General features: G+C 47.2%; 1 protein-coding gene across 4 annotated transcripts in view; it reads left to right on the top strand.

Annotated features, from left to right (window-relative positions):
• The window catches only part of kif9 (kinesin family member 9), a 176104-nt gene that overhangs the window by 18747 nt on the left and 137194 nt on the right, over nucleotides 1-20163 (top strand). For all 4 annotated transcript variants that reach the window (XM_078540862.1, XM_078540861.1, XM_078540859.1 and 1 more), the window contains one exon: nucleotides 6055-6279. In XM_078540862.1, the coding sequence (XP_078396988.1) occupies nucleotides 6055-6279 (225 nt within the window). The remainder of the gene's footprint in view (nucleotides 1-6054; nucleotides 6280-20163) is intronic.

Below are 20163 nucleotides of genomic sequence, written 5' to 3'. Positions count from 1 at the left end.
TGGAATTGTAAACTTAGTCTCTCAGATGGTTTCTTGACCTGGGTGGAACGTCGTAGCTCCACAACTTTCGAATCTCTTACAAGACCCACATTATCTGGAACCGGAACAACATCAGGTACCTCTTTAGGCACAGGCAGTTCAGTGTTATTTGCTCTGACAGAGACATCTGGTATGCCTATCCTTCGGTGAACAACTTCAACAAAGACCACAGGTTCTGCAATGGTTATAGGTGGTGGAACATCATTTTGTTGGGTTATCTCCCTTCTTCTCAAATGACCCACTTGTTTGCGGGTGATCCGGCCCTCCACTTCTGTGTGGTTCGACAAGGGTCCAGTCACAGAAACATCAGGTAACCAACTCGATCCACCATCGAAGTTTTGTATGTACACTGCTTCACTGACAGTGAATTCTCACTTACGACTATGCAAATCATGAGTCACTTTTTGATTCTTTTGACTTTTCTCCACATTCCCCTCCAAACTGGGGAGTATCAGGCTTAATCTCATTCAAAGGTGTTGCTTCATAAGTAACTCTGAAGGTGTTGAACCTGTAGTAGTGTGGGGGGTTGTTCTGTAGCGTAACAGGAAACGTGAAAGTTCAGTCTCCAATGATCCTCCTGATAATTTTTTCATCCCAGTATTAAAAGTCTGTACTGCTCTCTCAGCTAATCCACTAGACGACAGTGCTAATAAATGCAGTACCTTTTGTCTGAGATGAATACTTCTGGCAATCCATGTATAGAAAAGCTTTGGCGTAACTTTTCTATAGTCGCACCTGACGTTGGCGACCTAACTTTGTAAAAGTCTAGCCATTTGGCATTTGCATCAATTATTAGTAGGAACATGATGCCTAGAAAAGGACCAATGCAATCTATGTGCATCTAGGGCCTACCAGGCTATTCCCACAGGTGTAGTTGGGCCACAACAGGTAACTTCTGTAGTTGTTGGCATTGTATACAGTGTTTAACCACCTTCTCGATATCACTGTCCATGCCCAGCAACCAAATGTAACTTTGCACAATCATCTTCATTCTTGAGATTCCCAAATGTGCGCTGTGTAACTCTGCTAAGAGCGGTTCCCATCCTTGCGAAGGAACAATTACTTGCGCACACCATAACAGGATAGCATCTTGACTGCTCAATTCATTCTTACGAGTGAAGAATGGCTTCAATTTGTCAGGGACTGGTTCCTGGGACCATCCTTTCAACACCTGGTCTCTCACTCTAGACAGGACTGGATCACAATCCGTCCAGTTCCTTATCTGCCTTGCGCAGACTGGCGAGGAATCCAGGAAATTCATCACTAATACGATCTCTTGGGGAACTGGGGCATGTTCATTTCTCTCCTGCAAAGGAAGACAACTTAGGGCATCAGCATTGGCTATACGCATCCCTGGTCTGAGCACAAAAGTGTATTCATATGTGGATAAAATTAGAGCCCATCTTCGAATTCATACAGAAGCTACGGGAGGGGATAGCCTTTTCTTCTCAGAAGAGACCAAAGAGCGTTTTGTGGTCAGACAGTATCGTAAAGTGTTGGCCATGTACAAATTGATGGAATTTTTTAACTCCAAAAATAATCAATAATCCTTCTTTCTCGATTTGCGAATACCCTTTCTCAACCTTGGAAAAGGCCCTGGACATGTAGTCTATCGGCCTTTTTGAAGCGTCGTCCATCTTGCGCGATAGTACAGCTCTCATGCCATAGGGGGATGTGTCGCAGGTTAGTACCAATTCCTTTGTCGAGTCGTAGTGTACTAACAAGTTTGAAGAGTGCAAGAGTTGTTTAACTTTCGTGATTGCTTCTTCGTGCAGTGACTTCCAAACCCAATGCTGGTTTTACTTTAATAATGAGTGTAGAGGGGCTAGGACCATTGATAAGTTGGGTAGAAATCAATCATAATAATTAACCATATCTAAGAATGACTTGAGTTCAGAGACATTTTTAGTGAAGGTGCCTCCTTAATAGCTTTAACTTTTTCTTCTACCGGGTGTAACCCTTGGGCATGCACCTAGTGGCCCAAATAAATGACTTAGCTTGTCTGAAAGGTACACTTTTCTTTTTGTAAGTGCACCCCTGCTTCCAAAAATCGTTTCAAGACTTCCTCCAAATTAGCCAAGTGTTCAGTTTCCATGAACCCTGTTATTAGGACATCATCCAAGTAGACCACGATTTGAGTTAATCCTTGTAGCAAACTCTCCATTGTCCTCTGGAAAATCGTGCAGGCCAAAGAAACACCAGACACGTGTATTGATATAACCCTTTGTGGGTGTTAATGGTCACAGCTCTCTGGAGGTATCATCCAGTTCCAGCTGCTGATGCACGTGACTTATATCTAGTGTAGTATAAGTTGTTCTTCCTGCTAATTTAGCTTAGAGATCCTCATTCTTGGGGATAGGGTACTTGTGACAGCTTTGTTTACTGTTAGCTTATAGCCCCCACAGATCCGGATGGTCTGATCCGGTTTTAAGACGGGGACAATAGATGCTGCCCATTCTGAGAATTGAACCAGCTGTATGGCCCCCAGCCTCTCTAAATGGTTCAATCCTTCTCCGTCAGAGCATATAGCATCGGCCTTGCTTTAAAGAAATAAGGAGTTGCTTCCAAATCAATGAAGATCTTAGCCTGTAGGACTTTGATTCACCCTAGTTCGTCTCAAAAAATCTTGTCACATTTATTTAGCAGCTCTGGCTGTCCTCCTACTTGTTGCTGGAAAATTTCAGATCAGTTTAGTTTAATTTCTTTCAACCAATCATGGCCTAGAAGGCTTGGTACTTGCCATCTACTGCCATCGCTGGGAGTTGTGCTGTTTGGTGCTTATAATAAACAGGTACAGTGGTAATATCCTTCACTTGAATAGCTTCGCCAGTATAAGTTTTCAATTTGGCTAAAGTCTGCTCCAAATTCAATTGTTGAGTACCCTTATTTAAATATTTGAAGGTATGCTCTCCCACTACAGTGGTTGAAGCACCAGTGTCCATATCCATCATTAAAGGTTTTCCATTTACCTGCAGAGTAACAGTGATTGGCTCTAAATTCCCAAATTAAATAGGGAATAAATATCAGAATTGGTGGTTTCTGGTTCTTCCCCATTATGTACTTCAATTAACTTAGTTTGTTGCCTGGGAGTCTGTCTCAATCTTGCTTTACAATGCTTCAGTATGTGCCCTCTTTCCTGTCAAAAATAGCACTCCACCTCTTTAAAACTGCAAGTTTCAGGAGTATGATTGCTTCCACATTGGCAACAATTCATTTCCAAATTTGCCGCTGAGCTGTTTCCTGTAATTGTTTTAAATTTTCGGGTAGCAGGGATTGCCTCCTGCTTTGCGGCAGAGTCCCAACTTTTTCTGCCACACCCAGCTGTCCGTTCCTGCCCCAACTGGAAAATGGCGCCATTTTGTGCACCTTGTATGGTTCGCACGTCCCATTCAGCGCTTTCCATTGCGAGTGCTATTTCCAATGCTTTTTTAAAATCGAGGTTTACTTCAGCTAATAGGCATCATTGAAAGGCATCATCTTGCACACTGCAGACCAAACGATCCCTGAGCATATCTCTTACGGTCTCCCTAAAATCACAGTGTTCAGCCAGTTGTCTCAATTTCGTCACGTATGTAGCAATGGCCTCCCCCAGGGCTCTAAAACTTGAACTAAACCTGAACCTCTGCATGGTGACTGAAGGTTTAGATTAAAAGTTTCCCTTAATGAGGCCTACCAATTCACCGAAGGTCTTCGAATCAGGGGCATTCAGGGTCATCAAACTTCAAATTAAATTATAGGTTTTACTTCCGCAAATGCTTGGAAGAATTGCTCTCCTCTTTTCCTCCCTCGTTATTTTTTTGTTTGCCTTGAAATAGAACCTGAGGCTTTCTAAATATTGACACCAATCCTCTGTGGATGGTTCGAAGGGAGTCAATCCTGCCACAATGTGGCATATATGGTGAGTATATCTTCCTTTTCTTCTGTTTAAACAAGATACTCACAGTTGCTGGGCGAGGGACAGTGCCCGACCCGATTTATCCTCATCGCCAGTTTGTTGTGGGCTTGATTTTCAAGACAGGTTTCTCATTAGAAACATCAAACTTTATTTACAGGCTGCAGCAGCAGTTACATGCTTCCATCAAGCTCCAGAAGAAGAACTCCCACTCTAAGGCTACCCACACTTGGAGCTGATTCATTCACACTGTCACGTGATGCTATACAATACAATAAGCCTTGAAGCTACAGTCACTACATTCCTTAAAGCTACAATTACTATAAGATCCTGGAAAGGACAAAAGAGATTAAAGACCACTAATCTCTTGGTGGTATTAGTTTACAAATGGGTATTGGCCAGGGCAGTAGCAGAATTTCCTTCTATTTGTTGAATAGTGATATGGAATCACCTTCATTTGAACAGACAGGTCTTTTGTCTAACATCTCACCTGGAAGAACACACAACCAACATTTTAACGTTGCCTCAGTACTGCATTGAAGTGACAGCCTAGATTTATTTGCTCAAGTCCAGAGCGGAACTATAATCCATAACCTTCTGATTCAGAGTCAAGAGCATTAAGGGTGCCAGGGAACACGAAGGGGATTAAATTAAGAAGAGGAAGTGGAGGAAAAGAGAATGGAGGAGTGGGAAGATGACAGCAGGCAAAGAATGAGGAAGTGGAGGTGGGGGGAATAGAACAAAGAATAAAGAAAAGTACAGCACAGGAACAGGCCCTTCGGCCCTCCAAGCCTGCACCAATCATATTGCCCGTCAACTAAAACAATGCTTACCTTCCTTTCTACAGGGATGGATTTCTCTGTGTGGGGAGACAGTAGTCAACAACTTTGTTTCATTGGGCTCATATGCTCCTTAAAACGTGAAGAATTGATATTGAGTGGAGGGTCTGGTGTCTGGCTCATTGGGTGGGCAGGTGGGGTGGTCATGGGCAAAATGTCCATTAGCCTATGAAGTGGGGGTGTGTGGAGATTGAGAGAGACTTGTTTTTCTTCTCTGTGGGGGAGCAAACACTCTGTTTTCCATCTCAGCAGTGAAACCATTTGTATACTCTGTGTCCATATGTATGTCCTGTTTTACAGCTACCTGGGGAAAGGGAACCACAGGCATTTCTCAATGCCTGGTGCTTCTTCAGTAATAAGGGAGGAATAAAGGTGGTTTCCTTGTCAACAGATTGGCTATGGGTTATTATCGATTATGGGAAGGCAAATTTTAAACAATGCGTCAGCCTTGGCATTGTAAAAGCACTCTTGGCTCTGTGTCAAAATGTCATGGGCTCAAATGCTGTCCTAGAGACTTGAGGACATAACCTTGGCAAGCACTTCAGTGCAGTATTGAAGGGGTACTACAATATTGGAGGCACCGTCTTTCAATTCATTTATGGGGTGTGGGCATCGCTGACTAGGCCAGCATTTATTGCCCATCCCTAATTGCCCTTGAGAAGGTGGTGGTGAGCTGACTTCTTGAACCGCTGCAGTCCATGTAGTGTAGGTACACTCACAGTGCTGTTAGGGAGGGACATTAATCAATTGAGAAATTAAACTGAGGCTTCATCTGATCTCTTAGACGAATGTAAAATGGCACCATTTGAAGAAGAGCAATGGTGTTCTCCAGGTGTCCTGCCCAATGTGTATCCTTCAATCGCTAAAACAGATGACCTAGTCATGTAACTCGTTGCTTTTTGATGAACCTTGCTGTCGTGTTTACCTATATTAGAATGGTGTTATGTAAATGTACATTTTCTTTCTTACTTTCTCTCTCTCTCTCAAAACATTGAATGAAATCAATCATAACTATAAGTTTAAGTACTGTGAAATGCAACACATTAACCATTCGTGTCTGGCGTAGTCTTCCCAAGTGTTACCTTGGGGCATATTTGAAGAGATTGAAGAAGTACATGCCTGGCTCAGATCACAAGGGGATACTTTAGTTTCAGCACTTTCCTGAGTGACTAGCTCCATTGTGTCTGAGAGAATATCCATGGCAGGACCCTAAATTGTTACAGAGGGAAGGAGAAACACTAGAAAAGAACAAGAAGGTAAAATGTTCAATGTCCTTGCCCACAGATTTTTAAAGAAGTGGGACAACAGGCAAACCTTGCCCTCACTGTGTACGTCTCCTACCTGGAGATCTACAACGAGACCCTCTTTGATCTCCTGTCCAGCCTGACTGAAAGTGTGGGCTCTGATGGCCATATGACAATAGTGGAGGACAGCCATGGTGTGCATATCCGAGGGCTTTCCATTCATCAAGTCAGCACTGAAGAAGATGCTCTCAACTATCTTTTTGAGGTGAGAAAGCTCAAGAGAGGTGGGGAAACCTGGGAGTGGAATCAAGGATTTGGGTGGGGGAATAATGTTCCATGTAAACTATGGGACTGCTCGCCAAGTTCTAAGTTCCCAAGCAGGCTGCTCAAAAGTCGGTCCCCTTAAGTTAGTGCGCCTACGCTGGTGCGCATAAAATTTAAATGTGCTGTACGCTTAACCAGGATTATCCAACCTGCAGGTTGCAGGGAAGCCGCTCTGTGTGGTCCCAGGAGTGATTGTTGAAAATGCCAGTAAGACCTGTAAGTGAGGTTGATAATTTCTGCAAGGGACTTCTCCTCCAATCACAGCCTGTTTCTCTCCACTATTTGCTGCTGATAGGCTGGCAACTGCGGCTATGTGGAGATAGAGAGAGAGTCTCTGGAATGCACAGGGCCTCCGCTCACCACGCAGATAATGTCCCTGAACCACGCAGGAGGTGGATTTCAACTAAGATTATCTGTTACAGCATGATCCAATTTGTCTTGGCAAAACTCAAGCACCCATTCATATGGATTAATGACATAATTTTTACTGTAAATATCCAATCCTGATACCTGACTGACCTAACGTTTACTGTTATTACCCATTCAAATACAGGACTGACCATTCTTATAATGTTAATTGTAAGTGTGTGTCTGTGCCTGTGTTTGTGGGGGGTGAGTGTGTTTGTGAGTGTGTGTACGCCTGTGTGTGAGGGGGTTGTGTGTGTGAGTCAGAGGGACTAGTGTGTGAGGGGCGTGTGGGGGGGTGCAAGTGTGAGTGTGTATGTTTGTGCGAGTGCATGTGTATGAGGGGTGATTATATGTGCATGTGTCTGAGGGGTGAATGTGTGCGCGAGGTGTGTGTATATCTGTGTGTGTGAGATCAGTGTGTGTGTGTGTGAGGCGTGTATGTGTGTGAGGGGTGAGTGTATATGTGTGTGTGTGTGTGAGGGGTGAGAGCGTATGTGTGTGTGCATGAAGGGTGAGTGTGTTCTGAGAGGGGTGAGTGTGTGTGCGTGAGGAGTGAATGTGTGTGCATGAGTGTAAGGGGTGATTGCATTCGTGTGTTTGAGGGGCAAGTGTGCATTCGTGTGTGTGAGGGGTGAGTGTATGAAGAGTGTATGTGTGGATGTGTGTGTGTTGAGGGGTGAGTGTGTGTGCGAGGGGTGTGTGTATGAAGTGTGTGTGTGAGGGGTGTGTGTGTGTGAGAGGGGTGTGTGTGTGCGTGAGTGTGTTCGTGTGTTTGAAGGGTGTGTGTGTATTCATGTGTGTGAGGGGTGAGTGTATGTGTGTGCGTGTGTGTGATAGGAGTGAGTGTGTGAAGGCTGCATGTGTGGGTGTGTGAGGGGTGTGTGTATTTGAGGGGCGAGTGTATGTATGTTTGAGGGGTCTGTGTGTGTGTGTGTGAAGGGGGTGTGTGTGAAGGGGGTGTGTGTGAAGGGGCTGTGTGTGAAGGGGCTGTGTGTGAAGTGGGTGTCTGTGCATGCGAGGGGTGTGTGTGTGTGTGCGTGCGCGAGGGGTGTGTGTGTGTGTGCGTGCGCGAAGGGGGTGTGTGTGTGCGTGCGCGAAGGGGGTGTGTGTGTACGTGCGCGAGGGGGGTGTGTGTGTGTGTGTGTGTGCGCGCGCGCGAGGGGGGTGTGTGTATGCGCGCGCGCGAGGGGTGTGTGTGTGTGTACGCGCGCGAGAGGGGTGTGTGTGTGTGTGTACGCGCGCGTGAGGGGTGTGTGTGTGTACGCGCGCGCGAGGGGAGTATGTGTGTACGCGCGCGAGGGGGTTGTGTGTACGCGCGTGAGGGGTGTGTGTACGCGCGTGAGGGGTGTGTGTGTGTGCGCGCGCGCGCGAGGGGTGTGTGTGTGTGTGTGTGCGCGCGCACGAGGGGTGTGTGTGTGTGTGTGTGCGCGCGCACGAGGGGTGTGTGTGTGTGTACGCGTGCGAGGGGTGTGTGTGTACGCGCGCGAGGGTGTGTGTGTGTGTGTACGCGCGTGCGAGGGGGGTGTGTGTGTGTGTGTACGCGCGCGAGGGGTGTGTGTGTGTGTGTGTGTGTGTGTGTGTACGCGTGTACGCGTACGCGCGCGAGGGGTGTGTGTGTGTGTGTGTGTGTGTGTGTGTGTGTGTGTGTGTGTGTGTGTATGTATGTATGTATGTACGCGCGCGAGGGGTGTGTGTGTGTGTATGTACGCGCGCGAGGGGTGTGTGTGTGTGTGTGTGTACGCGCGCGAGGGGTGTGTGTGTGTGTGTGTGTGTGTACGCGCGCGAGGGGTGTGTGTGTGTGTGTGTGTGTACGCGCGCGAGGGGTGTGTGTGTGTACGCGCGCGAGGGTGTGTGTGTGTGTACGCGCGCGAGGGGGGGTGTGTGTGTGTGTGTACGCGCGCGAGGGAGGGTGTGTGTGTATGCGCGCGAGGGGGGTGTGTGTGTGTGTACGCGAGGGGGGTGGTGTGTGTACGCGAGGGGGGTGGTGTGTGTACGCGAGGGGGGTGGTGTGTGTACGCGAGGGGGGTGGTGTGTGTACGCGAGGGGGGTGGTGTGTGCGCGCGAGGGGGGTGTGTGTGAGGGGTGTGTATATGTGCGTGAGGAATGAGTGTGTGTGCTTGTGTGTAAGGAGTGAGTGCGTTCGTGTGTTTGAGGGTTGGGTGTGTGTGTGTGTATATGAGGTGTGAGTGTATGTGTGTGAGGGGTGGGTGTGTATGAGGGGTGAGTGTATGTGTGTGAGGGGTGGGTGTGTGTGAGTGGGTGTGAGAGAAGGCGAGAGAGGGAGGGGAGAGGAAGGGGAGAGTACGTGTCTGGCACATTCTCAGTCTCAGAGTTGTCATTCACCCTTACTCCCACACACCAACTGGCATCTCAACCACTCTCACAGTGGGTGAGGGTAAGTGAGTGAGCACCCTGAGCCTGGGAGTGAGCTGGACACAGACAGTCTTACCCTTTCACACTCGAATGGTCTTCATTAATTACTCATTTTTTAAATTATCAATTTATTGTTGTGACATTTTTTTGTTCAGCAAGTTGTTTCTTTTCATAAGTCAGATTTTTAAAAAAACTCATGTTTAATATTGTGCCAAATCTTATCTTTCTGAAATATGCTCATCGCACACCCCTGCACCCCCGCCACCGCGTGTGAGAAAAATTGAAATGTGCCCCCCCACCCCCCCACCCCATACGAAAAGGTTGGATAAGCCTAACCTGTGTACTTCAAGAAAAAAGGGTTTGTTGGAGGAGTGGATTTATTTTGAATGACACATTCTCTGTATATGTCAAAGTCAGTATTTACTGCCCATGTAAGGGTTTTCATGAAAGGTATTGACCTGAAACATCGGTCAGGATTTTCCATTCCTGCCCACGGCTGGTATCAAGAGGGATGGGAGCAGAAAATACCGTGAGAGCATAAAAATCCATTTTATGTTGGCAGGGAAACAGGGTTCTGTCGACCGCTCCGGGCTTCAATGGCAGAGCGTGGTTCTTGATGCGCAATGTTGGGAGGGGCATTTGAATACATTTAAATCTTATAAATACTCATTATACAGCCTGCTTGCCAGTATCAACCCCCATGCTGGATCAAGAGGTCACGTTGGTGTCTGATTAGACCGATATGTTTCACAGCGGCATAAGCGATGTGCACCTGGTGACCACTTTGCTCGTGACTTTGAGGTTTGTCCACCTACCTTTCGTCGCGCATCACGTGCAGCACCTCGACTCAGTGCCAGGCTTCACAGGTAGCACCACATCGCTCTCAGGGGGTATCACAGGCAAGGTTGTACCTACCAGACCAGCGGTAAGGCGGGGATGCTATGGGAAGGGCTGCAGGGCAAGGCCTCCAGTGGGAAGGAGACAAAAGTAGACAGAGGTTGTGGTAGGGTCTGCAGGGCAAGGACTCTACTGAGGAATGGGTGAAAATGGCAAAGGATGCACTCCAATACATGACTAGGGGGGGTGTGGGCTGCAAGGACCAGTTGGGAAGAGTGTCTTAAAGAGGGTCATAAGCAAGTTGGGGCCAGGATTTGAAGATGGCAGAGTGGCGAGGCACTTAACTTTACATTGCTGACCTTGCAAGGACTGTCCCTGTCCTAGGCAAGGGAAGGAGGGTATGTAAGTAAAATGTCATTCGTGACCAGCATGTTGTGCACAGGGCGTGGTTGTTGTAATGGGCTTCTAAGTCTGGCTGGTTTCTGGCTCAATAATGGGCTGCGGTTGGCACACTCACAGTCAGGGTAGGCTGTAGATGGCTAAAAGGAATATAGGGCCATCTGAGCGTTTCATGGGGGAAGGGGTCATGGACTCAGAAGCTCACTATACAATAGGGATCAAGAAGGGGTAGCCAATGGGGCATAGGCACATCTGCCTCAGTGCATTCAGTGGGTTACACAGGGGTACCCTCCACAATCAAAATGGCATAAAGCTTTGGAGGGGAAAGCTTGTGAATCCTTGGATGGAGGGAATTCTGAATATAATGCACCCCCAGGACGATGGCAGGGATTACCGCACATACACAAGGGAGATTCTAAGCTGGGCCTGGCCTTAGTACCACCATCTTGAAGGGATGGCATAGCACAAAATTAATCCGAGGAATAGCTCAGCTGGTGAGGGCTCTGAGGGCTTTCTGGAGGACTGGTGCATTGCACTGGGGGGCAAAATAAAGTAGCACCCAACCGAACTGTGTTTGCCTAATGAGGATAGATGCACACCTTAGACATGTTAGGATCCTTTCAACGATAATGCAGGGAAACAGGAGAGTAAAGCAATGAAGCGCATCCATGTGAGATTAATTACCAGCTATGGCAGCAATAGAACTCCTTGCTTTCACCCCTTGTTCTTAGCGTGCCAGTTGCCCACAGCGACAACGAAGTCGAGACCATTTAGGCGACTGGGCTGGCCAGGACTTCAATGTTAAATAGGTGACATCACTGGATCCAAGCCATTGAACCCACAGTCACACACTAGACATATACAGAAATTGGAGCTTTGGAGGCTCATGCTGACTCATTTTTTTCCTCATTGATGCCGCAGAGAGAGAACTTTAGGAAGATGGATGCTGGATTTGTTGCTGTCTGCATTCTCGCATACAGGCATGAGAGAAGGTGGAGACGATTGTGATTGCGGCGTCAGGCTCACCAGAGGGAGGAGCTAAACCCTCAAGAGCAAGGGACAGCAGGGCCCCCTCCAGATGCAGAGGATGAGGCTAACATAAACTTGGTGCCTAGGCAGCTCTCGAGACTGAGGGTCTACAGACCTTGCATGTCTTATCTACAGGTGAGCAAGAGACAGTGTCACCGACACTTCCATATGTGCAGGGATCTGGTGACTCACATTTGCCACATTCTCCAGGAACTGGCACCACGGGGACTTGGAGGCCATCCATTTTTAGACATCACCTAGTCCATTGTGCCGCCTTCTCCTCCATCACATTGACATCTGTCCCTCTCAGTTAAGGAAGTGGGTGTGCATTCATCCTCACCTTTCCATGGATTCAGAACACCTGAGGATCATGAAGTTCATGCAGTGAGTCTGCCCTCGTGGCCAGCCCTGGCCCTTGCCAGCAGCAAAATGCAAATGCATCATGAACCACACAAGGTAACACTTGTTTGATAATAAAGAGCTCTTATCAGATTCATTACATTCTGGGTTGCATCCCATTGGTACCCTCAAAAGTGTCAAAAGTTACCATATGCGAAAGATGGAAAGGTGCTCACACTTCTTGCTGAGTTAGCATTGTGCCCTGTGAGAGTTGGATACGCTCAAGGCGGAGAGGATCACATACGATCTCTGAATAAGGTCTCACAGGTAGGAAATCCTGCCAGGTAATAGTGAGTAAATGGAGTGTGAGGATCTATGACCCTTCTCCATGTGAAACGAAACCTTCAACTTACAATAATTCAGATTAGACGAGTGAACACCTTAGCCTCAATCTTAAACAGGCAAGAATGAACAATACATCAAGCAGCACATCATGTGAACGAGGTTCCTCACACAAGCAGACCTGACATTAAGGGTGAGGCATCAATGATGTTAGAAATTATATGAGTGCACACACACACTGTGGTGATGTGGAAGCTGACAACTTTGACCTGAGGCACCTGGTTTCGACATCTGCAATAAGTGGTGGTAGGGACCATTGTGTCACACCTGATGGACAACAACACTGATGATCATAAAGAGGCAGCAGACACAGGAGTTGTGAAATAGGATGTAATCTGTTTACATTCGTGCAAAGTATACAATATGTGGTTATCACCTGTGCCACCATCATGCTCCTAATATTTCTTAATTTTCCTAAATGTTCTGCTATGCCTTGGTGCATCCCCAACGTCCACAGCGGAGGTGGGGGCAGCCTGCTCACTGCTGTGCACTGTTGTCTGTGATGACTTTGGTGGGTGTCCTCTGGAGGGCTGAGATTTGGATGACCCTGGCCTGCTTTGGGTCTCCTGCTGTGGGCAGGTGCATCCTCCTCAGCCTGTGGAGGTGATGGGGCCACAGGAAGAGGGGATTGGGATCATCTGGACACTCCCAGAGCCATTGGGGTGGATGGCCCTGGGGTGCCCAGATGCTGGTCCCCCTCCCTATGCGCAACCCTTGGCTGACTCCGTGAGGTGAAGGGTAAGCTGGAGTGAGATCGAGTGAGATTGCCCCGCACCCCCTCTTGCATAGCCACTGATGGATGCCACCAATGCCTACACCAATGAAGTGCAGCTCCTGGCGCAGTGCAAGACCTATGTCCTGGACCAAAGCCTTCATGGCAGCCACCATCCTACCAGTGTTGACGTTGGTGCATTGGCATGCTGGCGCTGTAACCTCAGACTGAATGCGGATGGACTTCTCTATCATTCGTTACAATTTGTGCAAAGCAGCTGACAACACTTCCTGATATTCCCTTGACTGTCAGTGAAGCCTCACCAACTGAGTTAGGACCGAGTCCGGTTGCTTGTCATCAGACTTGGACTCAGCAGAATCTTGACCTCCAGCATTCCTCTGAGCGCCAGCTACCTCGGCTGGCACTTTGCCTGCTGTGGACCAGATTGTGTGCTATGCGTAGCAAACTGTAATCCCAAGGCTACTCTACAACTAGGTCCCACCGGAGTGTGTGTTTCTGTGATGGTGGAGGGTGTGGGTGTGGCTATAACGGGTCTTCAACGGTGCTGTCCTCTTCTTCTACCTCCAAAGTGTCTCCAGGGCTGGAGATGAGGGCCTAGCTGGACGATGCCCTCGGATGCTTTCCAGAGGTGCCTAAGAAAGAAAGTAGAGATTATATTACTTAAGACTGGCAAGCAACTGGAAGATAGCCAAATGAACTCACAGTATGGTTGTCCAAGGGGTGAGCCGGTGCATGGTCCTCACTTGGGTTGGCACCACCCATCTCACTTTCGCCACATGCACGATCCCTGTCCTCTCTGGCTGCAGCAATGGCACGCTCCCCATATTTCATATGGAGTAAGGTCCTTAACTTCAGCTATTCCACCACCCCACCCCCAGTCTGGGACATCTCCCTCTTAGTCTGTGTGAGCTTGTCCTGCATGAAGACAAATGGGGAGATTGTGAGCAGGACATATGACGAGGCAGATGATAAGGATGCGGTGGACAGGATGAGGACGCGATGTACACAGGGCATGAGGCCAGATGGAGATGTGAAGGTGTGTGTAAGAGAGAGTGAGTGGCGATGTGCCTTCAACTGGCAGTGTGTGAGATCCCTGTGCAGTGCCATCCTGCTAAGTCCTGATGGGCTTGTGGATGTGTGAGTTGTGGGTGATGGGATGATTGACGAACCCTGCCGGAATGGATGAGATTATTTATCCTCTTCCTGAACTGGATTGCAGACCTTTTCTTCTCCGCCTTTGCGCCGACCGCCTCCTAAGCCAGAGTGTTGGCATTGGTAGACCTCCTCCAGCCATCACTGGGGTAGAGGACATCCCAGCAGGCCTCAACAGCGTCCAGCAGGTGGCTCAGCGAAGCATCACTGAACCTGGGAGCCACACTCTTCTTGCCTTTTGGGGCCATTTCTTCCCAGGGGCTATCCTGGCCTGGAGATATTGAGGAGGCTGATTGTAGCTGCACTTTAAACATGGTACCCGGAGAGAAATATGGAAAGAACCGCTGAGGTCACAGTGGGGTGAGCGAATCAAAGGTCGCCTGTCTGCAATTTGATGTGTTTCTGGTTTTTGCATTGTTAATGAGGTGGGAGCAGACAATATGGCACGAAAGCCCGCCATTGAGCTTGGCATGGAAAACACCCGTTAACTCTGTTTCACAGATGCTGCCACGACTTGCTGAGCATTTCCAGCATTTTCTGTCCTTATTTCATATTTGTAGCGTCCTCAGGGTTTTGCTTGTGTTTTGGAATAGTTAATCAGTGTATGGTGGCATTGGTTGAGTATTGACTGGGACACCAGGAGAACTCCCTGCTGTTCTTGAAATATTGTCAAGAGACCAATAATACAGATTGGAACAGACAGTTGGGGCCTTGGTTTAACAACTTACTGTTGACTCTGCTTGATTGCATTAAGCTTTTCTAAATGTCCTGCTATTTCTTCCTTAATAATGGACTCAAGCATTTTCCCAACGACAGATGTTAGGCTGTCTGGCCTATAGTTCTCTGCTTTGTGTCTCCCTCCCTTCTTGAATAGGGGCGTCACATTAGCGGTTTTCCAATCTGCTGGGACCCTCCCGGAATCCAGTGAGTTCTGGAATATTTCGACCAATGCCTCCACTATCTCTGCAGCCACTTCCTTTAAAACCTTTGGATGCAGGCTATCAGGTCCTGGCGAATTGTCTGACTTTAGTCCCATTAGTTTGTCAAATACTTGTCCCTCATGATAGAGACTGTTACAAGATTGTTCCTTCTACTAGCTCCTTGCTTATCTGATACCTTTGGAATATTTATAGTGTCCTCCACAATGAAGATCGATGCAAAATATTGGTTTAAATTATGTGCCATTTCCCTGTTCCCCATTATCAATTCTCCAATTGGATCCTCCAAGGGTCCCATGCTCACTTTAGCTACTCTCTTTCTTTTAATATACCTGTAGAAGCTCTTGCTGTTTGTTTTTGTATTTCTCGACAATTTACTTTCATAATCGATTTTCTCCCTCTTTATTAACTTTTTAGTCACCCGCTGCTGGTTCCTAAAAAATTCCTATTCCTCTGGCCTATCACTAGTTTTCTCTGCTTTGTATGCCTTAGTTTTTGATTGAATACTCTCCTTGACCACCTTTGTTAACCATGGGTGGTTCATCCTTCTCATCGAATTCTTCTTTTTGACCGGGATAAATTTTTTGCGGAGCGTTATGAAATATCTGCTTAAATGTCAGCCACTGCTCATCCACTGATTTTCCCCTTAGTCTATTTTCCCAGCCCGCTTTAGACAACTCTTTCTTCATACCTCTGTAATTGCCCTTATTTAAGTTGAGGATACTAGTTTGAGACCCGAGTTACTCGCCCTCAAATTGAATTTGAAATTTTATCATGTTGTGATCACTACTCCCTAGAAGATCTTTCACTATGAGATATCTTATTAATCGTACCACATTACTGCATCTAAAATAGCCTGTTCCCTGTGAGGTTCTGCAACATATTGCTCTAAGAAACAATCCCTGATGCACTCTACAAATTCATCTTCTATGTTACCCTTACTAATCTGATTTGTCCAGTCAATATGCAGATTAAAATCACCCTTGACTATTGTAGCGCCCACCTTACATGCCTGCATTATTTCCCGATTTATACTTTGTTCTACAGTGAGGCAACTCTTCGGGGGCCTATAGACGACAACCACCTGTGACTTCTTCCCCTAACTATTCCTTATTTCTATCCACACTGATTCTATATTGCGATCTATGGCACCTATATCACTGCTCACCACCTCACTGATACCTTCCTCTGTTAACAAAGTGACCCCACCTCCTTTTCCTTTTTGCCTATTTTTCCAGAATGTCAAATACCCTTGAATATTGAGTTCCAGTCTTGGTCGTCCTGCAATCATGTCTCTGTAATAGCTATCAAGTCATATTCATTTATTTCTATTTGTGCCGTCAAATCATCTATCTTGTTACAAATGCTGCGTGCATTCAGATAAAAAGCCTTAAGCTTTGACTTTTTACCATTATTACTCAGTCTGTATCTAATTTCTCCTGCACTCTTCTTATATTTTCTGCCCCTTCCTGTCACACTTTGATTATTGTTCGCCTCTTCAGTACCCTGCACCTCTACTCTCTTTCTTTTTGATTTTTTAAACTTCCCCTCAATTGAACCCTCGCCCCCAACTAATTAATTTAAAGCCCTATCTACAACCCTAGTTATACGATTCGCCAGGACATTGGTCCCAGAATGGTTCAAATGAAGCCCATCCCAACGGAACAGCTCTCTCCTTCCCCAGTACTGGTGCCAGTGCCCCATGAATCGGAACCCATTTCTTCCACACCAATCTTTGAGCCACGCATTTACCTCTCTAATCTTATTTACCCAATTTGCACGTGGCTCAGGTAGTAATGTGGAGATTATTACCTTTGTGGTTCTGCTGTTTAATTTAGCCCCAAGCTGCTCGTAGTCCCTCAGCAAAACCTCTTTCCTAGTCCTACCTATATAGTTGGTATTTATGTGGACCACGACAACTGGATCCTTCCCCTCCCACTCCAAGTTCCTCTCCAGCCTTGAAGAGATGTCCTTAACCTTGGCACCAGGTAGGCAACACAGCCTTTGGGACTCCCTGTCTTTGCTGCAGAGAACAGCATCTATTCCCCTAACTACGCTATCCCCTGTTACTACTACATTTCTCTTTTCTCCCCCCACTTGATTAGCGCTCTGTACAGTGGTGCTGTGGTCAGTTCGCTCATCCTCCCTGCAGTCTGTGCCCTAGTCCACACTGGGAACCTCATACGTATTGGACAAGGGCACCAGCTAAAGCTTCTCCAGAGCTAAATTCTGGATCCCCATACCTGCTTCACTCGCAGTCACACCCTCCTGTCCCTGACCACGGACCAAATTTGAAGTAATTAATCTAAGGGGTGTGACTGCCTCCTGAAACAGTGTCCAGGTAACTCTTCCCCCTCCCTGATGTATCGCAGTGTCTGCAGCTCGGACTCCAGCTCATCAACTCTGAGCCAAGGCTTCTCGAGCAGCCAACACTTGCTGCAGATGTGGTCACCGTGGATCACACTGGCGTCCACCAGCTCCCAAATGCTACGGCTGCAATACATCGCTGACCCAGCTATCTCTATTCTATTTAATTAATTAATTTGGATGTTAAATATTTTAAAAGTAAATTTCTTAACTGTACTCTTCAGCTGTAATAACGTCTCTTGATTTAAACCACTTGGCCAATCAAAAGAGACAGGGAAGAGATACCCACCAACCACCTACCTGTTTTCCTGTGACGTCCTACTTCGGCTCTGACAGGTAGAAACAGGCTGAAGGGGCTCTCTGCCGCCACTTTTTATCTCCCGCCGCCACTGCCCTTCTCAGGTCCGGTCTCTGTGTGCTACAGGGTGGTCAAATTATGATGGATTTTGATAGAGTTAATGGGGAGGAGTTAGTTTTGCTAGTGGGTAGGTTGGTATCCAACACACACAGGTTTAAGATAAAGCCAAAAGATGAAGAGGAGCAGGAAATCAGGAGAATTTTTTAATGCAACTAATTGGAATAGCCTGACTGAAAGTTTGTGGAAGAACATTCAAAGTAACTTTTAAAAGGGAATATTGATGAAAAGAGAGACATGTTGCCAAAGCTTTTCATCTTGCGTTCATCAGGACAAATGCAAATTTCAAACAATCACCACAATTTATAGTACAAGAGAAAAGGGGGCGCTGATTTATAATAATCAGAGACAACTTACCAACCAATCAGAACCTCCTTGCATTTTCATCAACATTCAAGTTCTTTACTACCAAGCGACTGTTTTTAAAAGCAAATAGGATATGTATCTGAAAAGGAAAATTTTTCAGGGCTGTGGAGGAAAAGTGGGAGACTGGGACTAATTGGATAGTTCTTCAAAGAGCACAGTGGCTTCCTTCTGTGCTATAAGTTTCTACAATTCAGCAATGAGACAGAAGGCAGGATATGAGAGTTTTGGCAGCCACTTCACCTGCACAGCCACTTAGAGTAGCCCAGCCATGGGTGAATTCAAAATTAAAATATTGTTATAAGTACCTAGTTCATGGTTCAAAGTAATATTTTAGAGGTAATTTTTACTTCTAGGAAGATTAAAGTTTAACTGTAGATAATGGGATAAATGGAACTAAAGCAGTTTGAAGGCTTAAAAGGCTGGGGCCATGATGACTTAAGGCATTAACAGTTAGAAAGGGAGGATCATAAAACAGGTGGGCTTACTTAGCTGGAGACAAGTTGGCGGCAGGTGTTCTGGCAGTCTGGGGGGGAACAATATGGCAGGAAGGCCAAAAATCAGTTTCATGTCGTGGTGAAACCAGTTAGCCATCGCAGGCTCTGCCCATCAATGGCGGGCCGCCTTTCCCACTGTCCAGCATTGGGAACGTAATTTCAGTGCATTTGCATATTAACTTGCCTGCCTGCTAGAATCATCCCCCTACATCGACTTTACCTCCCACGTCGGCATGACTTCAGAATGACATGTTTCAGCATTTAAAAGGTGTGCATCTGGCGAGCTGAACTTTGGGGGGAACTTTGAGATAGTACACGCTAACTTTGCAAAGCACTCGCGGGGGTCACCCACTCGACTTCAAGGACGAGGTGCCTCGCATTCAGGTGAGGGCACAGGCAAGTTGCTTTTTCCTGGCTGGCTGACAGTGCAATGGCTGCACTGTGATTGGGGCGAAGGGGTGGGGCAAGGCAGCACAGTCTGATGGCAGTGCACAAGCACATGTGGGATGGGAGGGAAGTGGGCATGTGTATGGGAAATCTTGTATAAAGTGAGCATTCTTCCGCAGCTGAGACAGTTCAGGCACAGCTACATTGACATGCTTGGAGTTGGGCCTCTAACTTATCTGTCCACTCAAGCAATGCAGAGACATGAAAGTGCCACCAAATGCTCCTGAACTTTTCACCCCTCAGACACAGATTGCAAATTAATGAGCATTTTAGAGGGCTACAGAACAGTTGGACGACTGGGTAAATTGTACAATTTCCTTGCAAAAGCTGGCCATGGAGCAGTCACTGGTGGAGGCACTCATAGCCCCTTGCAATGTTTTCATTCGGGTTTGGACCAATCTTCCCCATGGTTCCAGCTAACTTGCAGCCTTGCAGTGGGGGTTAGGAGAATGTCTGAGCCTGAGCTGAGAGCACAGCATGCAGTCCAGTGGGCGAAGCTGCCGCCAATCAGTCAGGTGGAGTGGGGCGGAGGTAGGTGGGGTTTCGGCAGCCATGCAGCACACTAAACTCTGGCCATCCAAGAGGTGGCCAGCACTCTCCGACATGCGTTAAAGGGCCTTGAGATGGAACCGGAATTGCACACGTACCCATGAGAAGTCCCTAGGAGCTAAGCCACACGTCTCTCTCTCTCTCTTTCATCCTGCAGGAGGAGTACATCAGAAGCATGGAGCCTGGTGACCTAGCTGTATGCCTCATGGCTTACAAGGAGTGGACTTGAAGAAGAAGAGAGTGACAGAGGCGCCTGACTGGGCATAGGGAGAAGCAGCACCCTCAAGAAGAAGGGGCAGCTGGGGCTCCACATGCCACTGAAGAGCTGTTGCGGGTCGGCACCTAGCTAGAGCCAGGGTCTACAGATGGCGCCTGTCATTCCTGCAGATGATCAACAACTAGTGTCGCCGAAGACTGCGCATGTCCAGGGAACTGGTTGGTCACATATGCCACCTGCTGCAGGATTTAGTGCTACAGGGACTTGGAGGGCACCCACTGCCAGTGACTGTGGTGTTCAATTTTTACACCAGTGGCTCCTTCCAGGGCTTCACAGGTGACCTCTGCGGGATCTCGCAAA

Source organism: Cetorhinus maximus, chromosome 4, assembly GCF_964194155.1.
Source record: "Cetorhinus maximus chromosome 4, sCetMax3.hap1.1, whole genome shotgun sequence".
In the NCBI taxonomy this organism is placed as follows: Eukaryota; Metazoa; Chordata; class Chondrichthyes; order Lamniformes; family Cetorhinidae; genus Cetorhinus; species Cetorhinus maximus.
The sequence above is the reverse complement of the archived record's forward strand: the minus strand, read 5'-3'. Positions and strand labels throughout refer to the sequence as shown.